General features: G+C 42.6%; 1 protein-coding gene across 1 annotated transcript in view; it reads left to right on the plus strand.

The window, feature by feature from the left end:
* asb5b (ankyrin repeat and SOCS box containing 5b) overlaps window positions 1-19662 on the plus strand; it is a 37998-nt gene extending 18336 nt beyond the window's left edge. The window contains exons 4-7 of the mRNA XM_079998465.1: window positions 9566-9719; window positions 10893-11027; window positions 15424-15615; window positions 18275-19662. Of these exons, the coding sequence (XP_079854591.1) occupies window positions 9566-9719; window positions 10893-11027; window positions 15424-15615; window positions 18275-18402 (609 nt within the window). The 3' untranslated portion in view covers window positions 18403-19662. The remainder of the gene's footprint in view (window positions 1-9565; window positions 9720-10892; window positions 11028-15423; window positions 15616-18274) is intronic.
* The last annotated feature ends 289 nt before the right edge of the window (window positions 19663-19951 follow it).

A 19951-nucleotide genomic window follows, 5' to 3' on the forward strand; every position in this document is an offset into this window, starting at 1 on the left:
TACTCCCATGTTGAGGGGCGTATATTCTGTATCCCATTGTACACTCTGGAAATTAGTCCTTTGTCGTAAGGATTAAGATTGAGAATGTAGTGTATAGGGTCATTCTGGGGGTTGGGATAGGATGAAAACTGTTTAGAGGCGAAACTTGGGATTTGGGGAAATTTGGGATTTTATGATCCTGACACAAAGAGGTGAATGATCTGAATGAATTATCAAATAAATCAACGAAGAAGACCAATCCACATTTATTTCAGGCCTTAAATGACAAGTCTAATTGTGATGGTGGAAAGAGATGATTGAATGTTAACGGAGAGATGCAAGTTGTTCTTGTTTTCAAAATCGGGTCCTGATTTTAACTGAGTTTAGCACCACAGGATTTTAATTACAGTGCGATGTGGTGTATGGATGGGATGGTTTGAGCAATCACACCTGACCTGGATCTAGGTGATTGGGTCAGGGTGGCTGCATACCAGTTGCTTATTGGTTGGGCTAACGAGCAGCAGGTTAAAACCCCCATCCACACACACTCAGGATAGGAGCCCTGTCATGACATGTTCCATCTGCTCCTGGCTAATTCCACCAAGCCTCCACTCCACAATAAACTGATGTCTACAACCCATTGCCGTTGGTGGCTCTGTGTCCGAGAGCCCTGGAAACGCCACTTGGGTGGCATGTGGTAGGAGGAGCTGCCACATATAGGTTTTTGAATTCAAAGGTAGTGAGAAAGCCAACAATGAAACTGGAGAAATGGGAAGGCTAGATTGTAGTTCCATGGTTGACCATCAAGGCCCCTCTCTATCTGCAAATGTGGTAATCCAGTACGTCAGTTTAGAGATATTTACTGACCAGTAGCAGTGTAAAAAGTTGGGTAGACCTAGCCCACCTTCTGATTTCGACCTTTCCAAGTTTGCGTTTGTAATTTGAAAGTTAGATTTATTCCAAATGAATGTAGAAATTAGACTCATCTCATTGTTTAAAAAATGATTTTGGAAGAGAATGGGAATCATTTCAAATAAGTATAAATATTTAGGCAGTATTGCAGTATAGGAAGGTTTGACCAACGTTCCAGATCTCCTTTTGTGCACACCAATTGCGACTTGAAATTATATTTAAAGAGTGCTTTGAATGAACTTGTAACACATATTCCCAAATATGTTAAGTGTGCCAGTTCCATTTTAAAAGGAAAATGGTTATAGGTGCTTTGCTTTGCTTTGCTAGCTTGTTAACAGGGAGTAATAGACTTTTTGATAGGTTCAATTTATAGCCTGAATGTTTTCCAAAAACATTTAGTAGATCCAGGGGTGAGGTATGCAGTTGGTTGGAGCCGCAATAAAGAGGAGTAAGTCATCTGCATATTGCAATAATTTATGAGTGCCTCCACCCCTTTCAAGGAAGGAATAAAACCTGATTGATCGTGATTAATAATAGACGGCATTATTCCTTCTAAATGGTGTGAAAGGGCCTTGGTAAGAATCTTGTAATCACAGCAAAAGAGGCTAATTGGTTTGTACGAGCCACATTCCAAGGGGTTTTTATCCTTGTTCAATAGCACAGAGATTGTGGCTTGGGAGGGGGTTTGGGGCAACCTTCCATTGGAAAGTGCTTTGTCATACATACATTTCAGGATAGCGTCCATTTGGTTGCGAATTCCTTGTGAAATTCAAAATTCAATTCAAGGGAAGTTTTTATATCTGGAGTCAAAGTAGGGATGTCTAAGGTGTGAAGAAATGAAATTTCTGAAGATGATTCTGATTCTGTATCAGAGCGATATAGAGTGGAGTAGAACTGTTTATACTGGTCATTTTTAATCTATGAATTGCATGAAGTCCAATTTGGCTCTATATTTATATCTGGTATAGCATGTCTAGCTGCTTCTTGCTTTATTTGATGTGCCAACAATTTTCCTGCTTTTTCTCCATGTTCATATAGAGCCTGTTTAGACTTTAATAAACACCTCTCTGTCTGTCTTGTAGAGAGATTGCCAAATTCAGTCTGGAGTAGGAGCCTTTCCTTTAATAGTTCGGGGTTGGCGGAGAGGGCATATCTGCCATCAAAATCTAGAATGTGCTGAGATATTTCTGTAATTTGCTTGGAGCGCTGTTTATTTTCCTATTCAAGATATTCAAGAGGTTTATTCGTCACATACATATACATACTCTCCTACATATATGCAGTGAAATGTCAATGCAACACACCTGGTGATTACGCACAGTATGTTCCAGACTGAACACAATAGCCACCTAAAAAATTCTACTTGACTAACTAACTGATTCCTAAAACGTAATGTCGAAGTCGAATACTGTTGAATAAAATAAAATATATGGAATAAAATAAAATAAGAACTCAAAAGGTAATGCAGAGTGGGGGTACAAAATAGAACAAAGGGAATAGGCTTATGTATATGGGATAGGCTATTTATGTATATACAGATATGTGCATTATATACAGCTATATACAGATATACAGCACAGTATACAACAGTACGGCGCAGCAATACGATAACACAGAACAACCCAGAACAGTGATACAGTATGCGGTACAGTATGCTACATACAGTAAAGTGAGGTAGTGGAGCCTATGTATGTGGTTCAGTGAGGACCCCTGGTGAGGTCAGCATTTACAGTTCCTATGGCTTGCGTGAAGAAACTTTGTCTCAGTCTCTCTGTTCTCTCTGTGTGACTGCGGAGGCGTTTGCCTGACCGCAGCAGGTGGAACAGTCCGTTGTTGGGGTGGTGAGGATCCTTCATGATCCTGCGGGCTCTGCTACTACACCTCCTGGTGTATAAGTCCTGTTGGGAGGTGAGGGTAGTTCCAGTGGTACGTTCAGCTGAACGCACCACCCTCTGCAGGGCCCGCCTGTCCTGAACAGTACAATTCCCAAACCATGCAGGGATGTTGCCTGTCAGTTTGCTCTCCACTGCTCCACAGTAGAAGGACTTGAGGATCCTCATCTGCCTGAGGTGGTAAAGACGCTGCCTCGCCTTTCTCACCAGAGTCTGTTTGTAAAGTCCATGTTAAATCCTCTGTGATGTGGACTCCCAGGTACTTGAAGCTGCTCACCCTGTCAACAGAAGTCCCATTTATCACCAAAGGTGCGTGCGTCCTCAGTTGTAATCCACGCTTAAAGTCCACAATCAGCTCCTTAGTTTTGCTGACGTTCAGGAGGAGGCTGTTGTCCTGGCACCAGAGTGACAGGTCAGTCACCTCCTCGCGGTATGCCTTCTCATCGCCGTCATTGATCAGGCCAGGATGGTGTCTACAGCAAACTTGCTAATGGTGTTGTAGCTAGACCTGGCCACACAGTCATGTGTGTACAGGGAGTACAGTAGGGGGCGCAGCCCTGGGGGCGATCCTGTGCTCAGAGTGAGGGAGCTGGACATGTGCCTCTTCACCCTTTCCACCTGGGGCCTGGCTGTGAGGAAGTCCAGGATCCAGGCACACAGTGGAGTGTTCAGTCCTGGCTTCCGAAGCTTGAGAACCAGTCTGGTGGAGACTATGGTATTGAAAGCTGAACTATAATCGATGAACAGCAATCTCACATAGGCCCTCTTCTGGGAAACCACGTCATCCGTGGATCTGTTCTGCTGGTATGCGAACTGCAACGGGTCCAAGATGCAGGGGAGGGAGCAGACGCAGATATAATCCTTAATCAGCCTCTCGAAACACTTCATGACCACCGAGGTGAGGGCCACCGGACAGTAGTCATTCAGGCAGGCTGGAGAGTTGATCTACGGAACAGGAGCGACGGTGAACCTCTTGGAACAGGATGGGACCACTGATTCAGCCAGGGAGATGTTGAATATTGTAGTGAACACCGGGGCTAGCTGGTTAGCACAGGTCTTCAGATACTGGCCCAGCTATGCCATCTGGGCCCGCAGCTTTCCTGGTGTTCACACGCATCAGAGCCCTCCTGACGTCATGCTCAGACACTGAGAGTGCGCGCTCATCCCCAGTGGTGTAACTCCAGTTAGCTGGCGAGCTAGCGGTGCTGTTGCCAGACTCAAACCGCGCATTAAAGGAGTTCAGTTCATTGACCAGGGAGGCGTCCAGACTCTTGGCTGGGGAGGGGCTTCTCTTTCGTTAGTAATAGTCCGTAGCCCCTGCCACAGTCTGGTGTCCCGTTGTTCCATCTGTAGCCCACAGTCTCTCTGTACGTCTGTTTAGTGTCCTTCCCCGCCCTCCGAAGATTGTACGACGCCGCTTTGTAGTTGTCCATATTTCCAGATACAAGACCGTCGTTGTAGGTGGCCGTGCGAGCATTCAGATCGCAGCGGATGGATTTGTAGTTGTCCATATTTCCAGATTCAAGACCGTCGCTGTAGGTGGCCGTGCGAGCATTCAGATCGCAGCGGATGGATTTGTAGTTGTCCATATTTGCAGATACAAGACCGTCCTTGTAGGTGGCGGTGCGAGCATTCAGATCGCAGCGGATGGATTTATCGACCCATGGTTTCTGGTTTGGAAAGATCTGAACTTTCACCGTGGGAACGATGCTGTCCGCTTATGTAGCTACGAAGCTCACAGCCACTTCATCATAGGCAGTGTATGAAATTATTTGCCCTCTAATGTAGGCTTTTAAAGCCTCTGAAATTGTGCATTGTGACATTTCGGGGGTGTTGTTTACTTCAAGAAAACAACCTATTTGCCCACCAAGAACAAACTTTTTGCATGAGAGCAGAAGGAGATCTAAGCGCTAGCTATATTGAGGCCTTGCCTTTCTTTTATATTTTTATCCTTCTCATATTCCTCTAGCTTCTGTTCTAATCTTTCTACATTTATACTGAAACTCTCATTTTCAGGAAACCCCAGTATGATCCATTCCAGCAATTGTTACACCGATTCACGATCACATTTTCTGGATGGATGGATCTTTTCTTGGTTCTTACTCATTTTGAAACCCATTTTATCGAGCTCTAAATTTACGGGTTATGTTTCATGGCATCTGAAAGATTAGTTTAAACACATTGTACTCGTCCGACTTCAAACCTGTTATTACCGTATTTTCTATCATTGTTAGTCACTTCTTCACCTATTCCCAGAATAGCGTTCACGATCCTTTTCTATGTTAACAATTATTTCACAGATTCCCAGAATAGCACTTTACCTTGTCAAGGTGATATCCAAGACACGAGGAACTGGCCTGGACATATTGTCCTTGCGCTCTATGTATCCCTGATACTTCAAGTAGTTTTGTTTTCTAACCTTTTAATGTTGGTAATTTGGTATCAGGATCGCGTACTGAAAAGTCCAGGCAGTCAACGCGCTGTTAGGCGGCTTCGTCTCACTCCGCTTCGACTACGTCGCGATGGGGTAAGGCTATTGTGGTCCCAGACCCCAGCCATGCATGGTTAACCTCCAGGGGAGACTAGAATGGAAAAAGCAGGTTCGTGATCCCATCCTCGTCGCCAAGAATTGTCATGGAAATTTCCATAGCATGCTTCTGAATTTATATTATGTAATGTACCCAAGTGTGAGATAAATCAAATAAATATTGATTACACAACAACGTCTTAAGCCTCGGTTTATCTTAGTTTTATGCAACCATCGGAAACATAGTACACTCCAAAAGAGTAACAATGTAGTGTCTCAGTTCAACTGACTTTTCATACAATATTTATCGCTGCTCCTTCACTAGATGACCTTGCGCTACTGTGCAGTTTCTCGGTTGTAGATAACAGATTCCTTTCGGGTTAGGGAGTCTTGACAGCCTTGGTACACTGGCAGTATTTTCCCATTAACACAGTTGAGTACTTTTCCATTTACCCATGGTTAAAGGTGAGGTATATGTTTCCTTGTGAAGCGGGTAAAGGCAGAACTTTATTGGTAGTGGCAGTATTGCTGGCAATTCCAAGGCAATATCTATAAATTGCCTTCACAAGCTTGAGGGCACCAATGTTGACAACGTGGCGTTGACCCTCTGGGCTGACAAGTCGGTCATCAGACGAAAGCCTAGAATAGGACAACCCTGAACTTCCATTCAAGGGGACACCTGGCTGCTCCAATGGTTCCTGCGCCCTGAAAGTGCGATGGAACCAGAGGGAACAAACTCATCCCGTGCCACTCAGCAACAACAATGCTGTCGGTTGATGCGTCGCTGGAAATAACTCGAAAGTCAACTTCACAAGACACGATAAGGGCCCCTTAACGGCAAACCCCGACCCAGCAATCATGCCTGATTCGGACTTTACTGGTTGGGTGGAACAGGTGTCGTAGTCTACGCCCTCCAAAATGATGAAGAACACAGAAGCTCCCGGACCTGAGTTCCCTCGACGGGATGTCTTGGCAAAATCCAATAGGGGGACAAGCTATAGTTCGACCTCTTTGTCCAAACGATGGGAAAGGACAACCAAGTAAAAAGTGCTCTCAAAGACAGAAAAAGTCTTAAATGGGTCCACCGCAACCAGATGAAACCACACCAGAACCCCATGGAAATTTTCAGGGATGCCACGGTCCCAGTTTGGTCATAGATACAAGAGAAACCTACACCTAGCACCTAAGGGTGCCAGTCACTAGTAGTTGAGTGAATAGACATGATTATTAGTGTGCTTGTGTGGTATTCAGTATAGATAACAACGTGAAAGTCAGAGATCACTAACCCAGGATATTGCTAATATTGTATCAACTGTTCGTGCTCTTTAGGTTTTCAGTCACCCTGACCCATCTGCTACTAGTGGGGGTGACCCAACACAATCCGAGAATCCCAACCCCGGAAGACAGCCTATATGCTACAGAAGCTACAAAAATTCACCATTACCCACCATATTGGGGTCTTCTGGTCACTATGGCCGTCGGTTCCCTATTTAACGTGGGACTCTCCATGTTCAACACTGTCAGCCTATCTACAGTCAAACATCATGTGAAGGGATTACAAGTTGAAATCCCTAATATCGAGGCTCAGATAACAGCAAAAGCAGCTCCAGCATATAGGACAGATGGTACAAGGCACAGTTTTGGTACTGAATACGCCCAACGTAGCCCTTAACAAGACCCTTCACGTAGGAAACTCACTCCTTTCAGGAGCTCAGGTTGACTTCATTCATACACAGCTTGTGAGTTTCTTAATGTCCAACATGTTGTGAGACGTAGGACCATCAGTGAACATGGGTAAGATGCCCCATACTGCATCCCTCTTTCCCTGGTACAGGACCTCCAGCTACGGCTACTCGAGGCATAGTCATACCCCTTCAGGCAGTACAGTATAAGTTAAAGTGCAACCGTTGCCTGGCTAGGTTGGTTAGAGGCAAGAAACCCCCATGGAAGAAGGCCTCCCACGAGTTTGAGAGCGATAAAGGGAATAATGAAGCTGACTCCACCCCCTAGTACGGGTTAAACCTTAACTTAGAGTTGGACCCCCTTAGTTGGCCTCGGTAGAGAATAGAGAGCTTTTCTTTTATTCTCCTTTATTTTCCCTGTTTTCTTGCTAGGCCTATCACCCGTAACTATTTTAAGCTATTTATTGTACCCCTTGACCCGTGGGAAAGCTGTCTTCTTCTTAACATTCGGAAGATCCCTGGATAGTGACCATCGGACCAAGTGGGGGATTGTAACGAGAGACCGTCTACTCTAAAAAGTATACACTTCCTTTCATCTTAACCCTGTGACACCTCGAAAGCAGTAAGACAACAGACGTCAAAGTCCAAGACAATTATCAGATGACGCCGAAAAGACTATAGGAGCAGATGCATTCAACTACTCTCTTTGTTCCCCATTCACGCCTCACCACACCCAATGTGGTAAAACAGCAGGAAACCCAGCGCAAATGGTTAGTTAGATATCAGTTACTGTTGGCCATTTTCACAAGAACACCCACAGTCTGAACTCTGTATTTTCCAAGAACAAGATTGGACGTAACTAAATGTCTAAATTAATGTGTAATCACCCTAATGCTTCCCCTTAAGTGATTTTGTTAAGAACGATACTACTCTCGACTTTGCGGGATGAGAAATTACAAAAATAGAAATGTGATGATGAAATATGGTTAAACTGTTTCAACTGCTCAACCTGGCCTCTAGCGGCCAGGTTGATAATGCTCCATTATATTGTATATAACCCGTTTTTTTCTTTTATTTGAAGATTTATTTGTGTGTGTTTTTATCTTCTTTTATTTCAAGATTTGTTTAGCAAACACGGATGTAGTACTGGTATTAAATGATTGAATGAGACTCATTGCACGATTCAGATTAATAATAGGGTCTTGAACTTATCTGCGTAAAAAGCCTCCCCTCTGCAACGGAACGTTGGGAAACCTTGCAACAACTCCTTGATCAATCGCCGCTGAAGGTGGTCACTTCCAGTTCCACCCCCTCGAGGGACATAAAACACTGAGAAGCGATTGTTGTCCCAGTTCTCTTCACCCCCAGAGACCTTTTCCTATAACCACCCCTTTCTAGACGGAAACTTCACCTGGCATGTTGCCACGCAGCCTGCTCTCTCTTTGTTTTCCCTTTTTGGAATCACATTTTAGGTGCCACGACTCTGCCAAATTCTAGAGATCCTCAGAGACACTCTTATACCTTTAAACGGCTCATCCTGTACCTCAACCAGAGTTTTTTTTGGGACAAGCCACCAATACCAAAGTCCCGGAGGGCCCCAGCTGAACAGCCATCACTGCATCTCTCCGGACCGAAAAGTATGTGGGATCCGCATCATTGTTCGCGGCCAAAGACGAGACTGCACCCATCGGGAGCCAAAACACGGTGACCCAGGACCTGAACCAGTAAGCTCAGGACTCTGGTAAAGGCATGGCAAATTGATGTTGGTGTGGACACGGCGATTTCTTTGTTTTCATTATTCAGTTTAGAGTGAGTTAGCTGCAATTCCTCCAATTCAATCTATAGATAATACTTTCCCCCTCACCAGAACATCCTTCTTATTTCTCACTTGTGTGTATGTGGTTAACTTGCTTTAATTCCCCTTTTCTACCTCAACCTTTTTACCATATTATCCAATTATTTATCATAAATAGACATTCATTGTTTGATGAAGAAGTAGTTGGGTATTTATCTGATAGTCTGTGTGAGAATTACTGAACGGAGAGCACGTGACCCTGAAAGATATGGACCTCTATCACTGTCGTGCAGCCATAAACTGACCTTTAATTTTCCAAATTCTATTATGAAATTGGTGGCACTCAACTAAACCATAGCTATTAATTATATGTCCTCATGACACTACATCAGCCAGCCCCATACATTTTAATAAACTTGTCTGAATACATGTGTTTATTGCTATCTTCCTCATTAAAATTGCCGATATGCCTGTTTTGCCAGTCAATTGCATGCATTATAAAATAAATTAAAATGTATTATTAGATTAATACAGTGCTACATATGGTTAACTTTGTTGATATTTGTACATATTTGATTTTTATTTCGTTTTTTTTCTCTTGTAACATCTGATTTTTCCCAACTGGATTAATAAAGTGATCTCAAATAATGCCATGATTTGGCACAGCTATCAGTGTTTCTTGACAGATCTTGAGACAGGTGTTTGACTTGACTGCGTCCAGTGCTTCTGTGTGTTACAAGAATGTTATCGGTATGTGTGCTTATCTGTAAACCTCTAGGTGAATGCTACGACCATTGATGGTGTGACGCCACTCTACAACTGTAGTTCCTCCGGTAGCGTCAGCTGTATGGAACTGTTACTACTAAATGGAGCACACACGCACACACCGCAAAGGCACCTTCCGTCAGCTCTGCATGAAGCCTGCAAAAGAGGTATACTTCCCACTAAAACATTTCATGTTCATCATTTAATGCTTGTCAATTGTTGTCATGAGTTGACCTTAATTTGATTGCTTGTGCTAGGAATCTATGCCGTTTAACCTTGTTTGCTGTATTTGATGTTTATATTTGTGCTTGTATTATAAAATCTGTAAATAAGATAGAGGTCCATCAAGAAATTTATTTCGTGAAAATATTTAAAGCAACACTATGTAACATTTTAATCATAAAATAACAGCTTCAAAATCATTTTGATTTGACGGCTCTTTTCACTTTTTCTAATTGAATTGTGAGCGGATAATCCTCAGTGCTTGAGGGGGGCGTACCATACTTCACAAGCTGTCGGTAATCCTTTCTTCCCAAGTGGACAAATTAAGTAGACATATTGTAAATAATATCATATTTTCTTAAGTCAGAGCACACTTTTTCTTTTAATTATTAGAGCCCACAAGCTGTGAGTTCCTCCGGCTCGAGCTGTGAGCTGCGGTTTAAATCCCCCCCGTCAACATGTGAATAAGGGGGGCACTGGAACATATTTTCTCCACTGTTCCTCCGCTGCGCATCCCTGTTTCTCCAAACAGAACAAATAAAAATAGTTTGTTTTTATTTTTGATGTATTTGTTTTGCTCCGTTTCCTAATTGAACGAAACAAAGAAAAGACACGTGCGTCCCGTGCTGTGTCACAGATGGCAACTTAAATTGATATTTATTTCCACTGATTTTCCTATGGTGAAAATGTACACAGGGGTGTAATTGTTGCGCAGAGCAAGAATTACTGATGCAACAATATTTAAACACGTCAATATTTAAAAAGAATAAGGCTGCGGCTATTAATGAAGAGGGAAAAGCGGCCTGGTAATTGATTGCTGACCAGATAAACATGTAATTTATAATGTGGCAATAGCTGACTTTCCAATTAAACTACTCTAAAGTACATTTTCTGCACATTCCATTTACACTTAATTGCGTCCTCTTTGAAATAGGTTTATTTTTTAAAGAAAGTGGTAGAAAGTCTACACCAACTAACCAGGCTAGTGGAAATAAGCCTTGCTTATGGCGTAATGGAGATTTCGGGAATACCACCCCAGGTTTGTGTTTCCCTGTGTTGTTTGTTTGCCTGCATGCCTTTAGTGGTTTATATAAATTTGTGTGCTGCACACATTCCAGGACATCGTCTGTGTCTGGAGTTACTCCTATCCCATGGAGCAGACCCAGATTATGATGTCTCCCACTTGGGCTCCCCACTGTATATGGCCTGTCTTCACCAGAAACCAGCCTGCTCTGAAATACTACTACGCAGAGGTAAGTAATTACAGACTTAATAGGGGGGAATAAAGCGAGACTTCACACTTTTTAGTTCAGTTTAGTTTAGTTTATTATCATTCAAACATGTTAAAAACATGAAGGAACTAAATTTGTTACTCAGGTACAGCAGTGTACAGAATAAATAACATTTGCAATTTAATAGCTAAAAAACTTAAATGTATGGTGCATAATACTATCGGCATACAGTAGCAGCATTAAAAAGTGCAGTGGACAGACTTAAGGTCAGGGAGTTCCTAAGCCTCACAGCCTTTGGGAAGAAGCTGCACATTAGCCTTGTTGTTCTGGCTTTGAGGCTTTGAGGCCTCTGCCTGAGGGTAGGGGGGTGAACATGAACATCACTGTTTGGTATTCCCATACCAAACAGTGATGGAGAATGACAGTATGCTCTCCACCACACACCAGTGAAAAGAGGTCCTCCGATGAAGAGGGGGGGGGGTGGTGTGGCCTCTCCTCCTAAAGTCCACAACCATCTCCTTAGTCTTCCCCACATTGATGCAGAGATTGTTTGCTCTGCACCAGTCCCCAAGTTCTTGCTCCTCCTGCCTGTACACAGACTCATCATTGTTGGAGACCCGTTTGTCATCTGCAAACTTCTCTATATGATTGCTTGGGTACCTTGCAGAGCAATCATATGTGGGGAGTGTGTACAGCAGGGGGCTCAGAACACATCCCTGTGGGGAGCGGATGTTGAGTGTGATGGTGGAAGATGAGACGCCATGAATGTTAACAAACTGTGGCCTGTTTGTCCAGAAGTCCAGGATCTAGTTGCAGAGAGATGGTTCTAGTCCCAACAGCAGCAATTTGTTGACTAAAGTCTGTGGAATGATAGTTTTAAAAGCAGAACTTAAGTCCAGGAAGAGCAGCCTGACAGGAATCCCTGCTCTCCAGGTGGGTGAGCAAAGTGGACAGTTGATACTGCATCAGACACAGACCGGTTATTCCTATAAGCATACTGATGGGGTCCAAATTGATAGTGTCCCTTATGTGGGCCAAAACCAATCGTTCAAAGCATTTCAAGATTATCAGCGTGAGGGCCAAGGATGATATTCATTCATACTTCCCACAGATGAGATTTTGGGCACTGGAACGATAGTGGACGTGTTGAGACAAACAGGCACCACAGCTTGGGAGAGTGAGATGTTAAACACCCCTGTGAGCTCCTGAGCCCAATCTCTCACAACTCATCCTGGGATGTTGTCCAGGTCTGCTGCTTTGCGTGGATTAATCCTCCGCAGCGTCTCCCTCACATCTACAGCATACACACTGAGGGGCAGCTCACCTGGTGGGAATGTGAGCCTGGTTCTGTGGGAGGGGATGGATGACTCAAAGCGGGAGTGGGGCGGGATAGAAAGTGTTCAGAGCATCAGGATCCCTCCCTTTGTAGTTTGTGATGTTCTTTATGCCCTTCCACACGCTCTGGGGGTCGGTGTGTATGAGTCTCTGTATATCAGCCTTGGTATGTCATTTTATATATTAATGTGCGTATGCCAAATATCTTCAAAGTTGTTGGAGTTATTATGTGGGCTAACCCCAACCATAACTCAGCTACACTCTGAGAGCCTTTTTGGGGCCTCTTATCATTTCGCCCCTGGCTGCATTTGCGGGTTAACTTGAGAATCTTGTGCATTACTTCTTGTTCATAATCTGCATTATCAACCTCAACAGACTTCACCACGTCATCAACTTCTTCGGTTGTCACAAAAATGGGTATGTCGTCGGGCAGGCCGTTTCATTGTCACATCCAGGTTGAAATCCGCTGTTTGAAATGTTCTCCAAGTCCGGGATAACGCTTGTAAAAGTGTAAAAGTATGTGTAAAAGTAGTACGATTTAAAGGTTGAACTCTATCAAAACGATTTCACTTTGTGACTTCACATCACATGGAATATGGAGGAATGATCTCCGCCTGGACGGTCGATTTAAAGGAAAGGATCGATCTGCGTTGTTCAGCGCTGTTCAGTGTCTCGGTATCTGAACTGTGTTTCCCCATGTAATCTAACGGGAATATTGAACTCCACGGTTTAACATTTTTCTACTATTTATAAATCGAACTCAGTTTTGAAAATACGTTGAGAGATTAAGAAACCACAAAGGACCACAAATCTGTAAAACTCTTATTTTCCTTCTAGAAAGGTTTTTTCAACTTAATTGGCTGCTCCTGGCGATTTTAGAAATGCGGGAGATAGCGTTTTTTGCTGCAGTGGGTCACCGACGCAGTGAAATGTCATGACACCTGGTGATTACGCACAATAAGCTCTATAACCTCTAAAAATACTAGGATATGCATAATCGAGGTGGCCGCAATGGGGTGGTGCCACAATCACAAATGTAAACAGCTACAATATACACAACTGTAAACTCCCGGGGCAGGTAAAATGGTCTGCATTTCAGCGATAGATATTCCATAGATTCCGAACAATGGCTGCTCACCGGACAACAGTTTGTGTTGGTGTAGACACAGAGGCCCCCTCCACGAGATTTCCCTGACAGGTGGTTACCGTCAGCTCGGAAGAGGACTAGCCCAACAATCTGGTAAGCTGGGTCTGGCAAGTTGTTGTTGAGTTTATTTTTCCGTATGCACAGTAGTTCCGCATTTCCCTATAGCTGTCAGTCTAAGTCGCATTAGGTCTTGTTGTCTAATGAGCGGACAGAGCGTCGGAAGAGTGTGTCTGTTGCTAGCCTTTAGCCTAGCTAGCCAGCTGGTTGCCTCTCTTCTGTCTTTGTGCACACCGTTTTCTCTTTACCCTGAGCCAGGGTGTCTTGCTCCTCTGGTCCAATGTCCTCAGGAGACGCAGTCTGCCCAACATAGCTTTTCACTCTGGTTTGATCATTATGCTGGGATCAACGAGCTGAAGAAGTTCAGTTGAACTGTACCTCACTACACATTGAGTAAATACGCGAGTTACCTGTAGCTGAAAAGCTGCTGCGCCATCTTGTAGCACGAGATTAGGGCTCAGTAGTTAGCACTGTTGCCTCACAGCAAGAAGGTTTGGAGTTTGAATCCCACTGGGACCTTTATCTGTAGAGTGTGCATGTTCTCCCCGTGTTTGCACCGGGTTGCTCCAGTTTCCCCCACCTTAAAGACGTGTCTATTCGGGTTAGACACTGCCAATGAAAATAAAAACGTTCAGGGCTCCAGGGAAACCAAAAATCAAACTTCTTCCAATTCACAATTATTGGGGCCACTGTGCTCCTGTGAAACTCTAAGTTTAAAAAATGGTTTTATACCCTTGCCCTGATCAATGCCTCGCTACAATTTTATCGTGGAGGTCTACAGAGAGTTCCTTGGACCTCCTGGCTTGGTTTCTGTCCTTACAAGCACTGTGAATTGTTTGACCTTATATCCAGAGGTGTGTGCCTTTCTAAACTGTCCAATTTGCCACAGGTGGACTCCAATCAAGTTCTAGACAAATCTCAAAGATAATTAAAGAAAACAGGATGCACCTGACCATAATTTGCAGCAAAGCGTCTGAATACTTATTTAAATGACAGATTTCGGTTTTTGATTTTTAATACTTTTTCAATAAATTTTAAGAACATGTTTTCACTTTAACTTTATGGGTTAATAAGTGTAGATTGATGGGCAACATGGCAATTTTATCCATTCAAAATTACATCTAAAACATAATAAAGTGTGCAAAAAGTAAAGGTCTTAATACTTTCTGAAGCCACTGTATATTCTATGTGTGTCTATGTAAATACCTAAATCATCAATAGTTATCCCCAAAATAGAAACCTGCAAGCCTTGCTCAAACTTGAACAAGAGACTCAAGGTGACCACACTGTCAAATATAATAACTTTCTTAAAGCCCTAATATCCTTTTCATGACAAACTAATTTTCCACAACTAAAGCATCCATTAGAAGACACAAACGTAGCTACTGAGACCATAATATCTTGTGGGAAATAATCATTGACTTTGTATTTGTTGTGACAAATTCATTTTTTTAATTTCCATGTCACATGAATGGTTACCACTTGGTTAACACAAAAAAATAAACATTCCTGTCCCCATTCCTATTAATGTGACGCCAGGTTAGAATAATGCTATTTTCACAGTATTGTTCCCACAATATATTTTGTTCAATTATTCAATAATTTTATATATTCAATACATAAAGGTAATAGATCGGGTTTTAAATGTAGTGCTTTTTATAAAATAAAGAACTGCACTGTTCAGGTATATAATGTGTTTTTTCATCCAATTCTTTGCCACTTGGAGTGGGTGCGTGATGACTGGGTGAGTATGAGGAAGGTGTGGGAGAAGGATGTCAATGTGAGGTGTATGGTGGATTTATCGCAAATCTGTAGAGGTGTTGCAATGTGAGAAAAAAAGCAACATGACATTTTCTTTTCTATTCTCATTGACTCCAGGTGCAAATGTGAGCATCGGCAGAGGTTCCGACAGTCCTCTCCACGTAGCAGCGGGAGTAGATGACACACAGCAGGTGTCCCTGTTGTTAGAGTATGGAGCCGATGTCAATCTAAGAGATGACAGCAACCGGAGAGCCGCGGAACTTGCAACTCCTGGTGGAAAAGCACAAGAACTTTTGATCACGTCTGAAGGTTAATTTATTTCATGTTCTATACAATTTCAAGATCAGCTGGGTATAAGAAGCTGAAGAACAGGGTCCTGGACCTATTTTACATTACATTTACATTTCATTTAGTCATTTAGCAGACGCTTTTATCCAGAGCGACTTACAATTGTTCAAACACCGACGGACGCAGCCATCAGGAGCAATTAGGGGTTAAGTGTCTTGCTCAAGGACACTACAGCATGCTAGCAGGAGGAGCCTGGGATCCAACCAGCAACCTTTAGATCACTAGACCACCAGCTCTACCGCCTGAGCTACCATCCCCGTTTTTCAGCCCAAGGACACCTTGTCGGATAGAGAAACAGACCAGGGACCCCCTAGATTGTTTTTATAGGTGCAATGTGTAGAATTTATGGAAAAGACTTGGCAGAAAAAAAATGTAATATTCACAAGTAAGTATATAAGTATGTTAATTTGTGTATAATCCAATTAAAATAAGAATTGTGTTTTTATAACCTTAGAATGAGCCCCTATATCACCATAGGGAGCGGGTATACTTGCATGCAGGCCGCCATGTTGCACCGGCATGTTTTAACAGTAGCCCAGAGTGGACAAACCAAACACTGGCTCTAGAGAGGGAATTTTGTGTATTTTCGCAGCACCCGAAGGCCACCGTAGCTTCTCCTATGGGGGGATTCCTTTTTTTTGCAATATCTAACCTCACCGCTTAAGTCCCTGGAAAGTCAATTCCAAGATTTGTTTCTAAACACATTGTTGAAAACATGTGAAAAGACTGTGAACTATGTAGTACTGAATTGTGGAGTTAGGTCATTACCACTGTTACTGTTTCTCAGCATTCTTGTGTTCCGGATTTTTTGGGCTGCCCTAAAAGATACAGGGTTGAATGACGCATGGTGGCTATATTTGGCATGGCCCCTCCCTTAACACCACATAAGACTAGAGGGTACTAGCATCAGTGGTTCTTCCCCCGAGTTACTCAGCCTACACTCGTTTGCTATCCAGCTAGCCTAGCTAGCCTTCGTCCCACAAATGCATCTTCCCTGGATTCCAGAATGTACATAACAGCTCTGTCTCCTTATTTACATTTCCGTCAGAGTGTGGGGGTTCCCCAGCTCCGTATGCTCCTGGACAGCGGGGTGCTGTCCTGGCTCCGCACAAGCCCGGGAGCGGGCCACTGAATGGGGTTCTCCCCGGGCGCACAAGAAGCCAGAACAGAGTGTCCGGGAGCACACTGAGCTGGAACAGAGCTCCAGGCCTGCCCCCCACAACAAATATTCCATTTTCTCATGTTTTATTTTTAACTTCAGAACATCGTCAAAAAAAAGAAAAACAGGCCGTTATTGGTTTTCAGTTTTTAGATTTGTATACTGTATGTGTGTATTGGATTAGTGGTATTTGACACCTGAGAGAGGCTGCACATATCCCGCCAATGGCCGTGGATTCAATGCCTTCAGTGGAAAAGGCTTCCAGCGTCCAACAGCAGAGAGTACTGCCTTTTTTTCATGATTTTTAAACCTAAATTTATATACTCGGTGATTTTTTTTTAATCATTCAAATTTGGCTGGGTGGTTAATAACATATTTTTCTTTGGTGTGACAAACTCAGAACACATTTATTTTTGCGTTAAAGGGACTTAAGATAAAGGTTTTTTTTGTATTTTAAGCCTGGCCTATAATCACATATATTCATTATATACTCATTGCATGATGCATTTCATTACATGTATGTGTTTTGTTTTTAGATTTCAATTTATTTCTGTTAGATTAGTTCCGTTAGTAGACCAGTCATGGAGTGTGACTGGTTTGTGTGGAAAAAACACAGTGGAGTACATTTTTCTTGTTTTCACAAATCTGAAATATGGTTTTACGTGCTGTTTAATATCAATACAATAATAGAAACCATTTACCATGTGTTTATTGAAGGTCAGCCATGGCACCAGTTTGTCTGTCATAGACACAGTACATTTCAGAAAATTCAGAGGTTGTGAAACTTAGCACAAAAAACAGGTTTTTGAATGCACCATAACATCAGAAGCTGCGAATCGGCTCACATTCAGCTGATTACTGGGGGGGGGGGAGTGCTGCTGTTCTAGTGTTTTTTGTCGAAAATACATTTTTACATTCTTCACAAAAAATATTCTGCAAATTGGCAGACCGCGGTTGAAGATCACTGCTCTGGAACTATTTCTATCTTACTTCATTTCAGTTCCTTATTATTTCAGAAACAGCCCAGGTTAAATCTAAGCTCAAATTATGAAAATTAAAAAAGACAATTTTATATATATCTATATCTTTGTATTGTTCTTAAAGTAAGGCCAAACCACTGGCCCGTATTGAGCAACAATAAAGCTTACAGTCATGGATGCTCATCAGGTACTTTTAAAACTACCATTTACAAAAAAAAGGCAGTTTTCATTGGATAATAATTATATGGTGAGGCCTTATATAGTGTAATAGCTTAATTCCTGGATGAAAACTGTCAATCTTTTTTGGACGAAGGGAACAGTGATTTCTATAATATGTGGTAGTGTGACGGTAGTAACAGTACGCAGTAGCATAATAAATATAACCCATGCATGTTGACTTATTTATATCTCTTCATAATTAAATTGTAAATCAAATTTCAATCTTTATTGCAGATCTCACTATCTCTGTTTGTCTTTACAGCGTCTCCGAGAACTCTGGTTGAGTTGTGTCGTCTCCTGATCAGAAATGTCATCGGCCTGGCCCGACTTCAATTCTTCCCCCTCTTGCCCCTCCCTCCCCTGCTGACTGAATATCTTCAGCACGCATAGGACAGAAAGGACACATGTAAGGTCAGGATATCTGTAAAGTGTGCGATAAGGCTCAAAAGATGTGTATTCACATGAGCGAAATACGCAACAGCTTTCACATTTAAATGAAGATTACAGAGATGATGACAGCTCTTGCCCAGCCGCTTCTGTCCATATTAGGGCTTCTTTCTCTGGAGCCCTCTGCTCGGAAAATGGGCACAAGCATCTCAGTTGGGATAAAGAAGAAGATGAAGATGACGGCTGCATTATAAAATGCATCCTAGGTCGCTAATTTAATCTGGCCATCAATTATCCTACGAGCTGAGAATGAGCCCTGCGTATCTGTTGGATCATTGGAACATCAGGCAGATCAGCATACCGTCATATGGAGTGGAGGGGCAATGTCCAATTGCTGACACACTATTACTTGATGGTTTTTGATTTATGGTTTCACTACATTCAATGTCTTAATCCATATTCACTCCCTTTGCCCATTGCTTGTTGGAAGACTGGATTTATGAATCATTTAAAATATCGTCAATCTAAAGCTGCTTTCACACATGCACTCCGGACACTGTCCGGATATTGTCTGGAGTTACCCTTTCACACATGTAGCAAAAATACAAAAAGGAGATTGTCCGTGTTAGACAAGTTTACACTACCTGGAAATAATCAGTTTGATTAAGACGGGGGCAGAGCCTGGGTAGAGTGTGCACCACGCAGGACGTGATCCAATGATGCATAACACTACAGAGTTTTACAGCCCACCCAAGACAGCAGGCAAGGCTACCGACTTATCAGTAGTTGGGCTTTTTTTTCATTAATACTCCATGTTTTTGGAAGTGTCCGCAATATAAACCAGAGAGTGCAAAGGAATAATAAAGGAAACAGAAAGGAGTATGCAGCAGCTACACTTTGTGCACGAATATCCGTACAAAGGTAAATAACTGGAGCATGATAGAGATTTCATCAACACACAACCAATCGCTCGCTGTGAATGATCCGGCCAATTACCTGCTACGTTAACACATGCCGCCCAATCAGACATTAAGCAGACTTTGTACGAGGATGCTGGTTAGGTAAAGTTGGGGTAATGTTAGGGTCAAATGATTCAGACATTTGCATTCAGACATACAGCTCATCCGGGTAATGTCCGGATAATTTCAGGGTTGCAGTGCATGTGTGACAGCAGCTTTAGTCAGGCTACTGAGATGGCTGCAGAGCAGGGTTTACACAAACATGAAATTAGTCATTCTAAATATACATCTTTTACTCTTTGATCCACGACTTATTTTTGTTGTAATTTTATGGATGACAATATATTCAATGCATGAAATGTTCCAAACTTTTGTATTGTGGTTGGCACCAAAGAAAGAAGGAAAAAGTTTGGTCAACCCAGGTCAAAATGCATGTTATAAATGAATAAATATCTATGTGATCGAAGCTGACAGACCTCTAAACCATATAAAATTAAATGTCACCCCTTTCGTCAAAAGTGAAAGCGTTATTTGAGTATTTTTTTTGGTTTCAACATAGTATATGTTGCCTGTAGACAGTAGAAGAGAGGTAC

The sequence above is a fragment of the Zeus faber genome (genome assembly GCF_960531495.2).
Source record: "Zeus faber genome assembly, chromosome: 4".
NCBI lineage: Eukaryota > Metazoa > Chordata > Actinopteri > Zeiformes > Zeidae > Zeus > Zeus faber.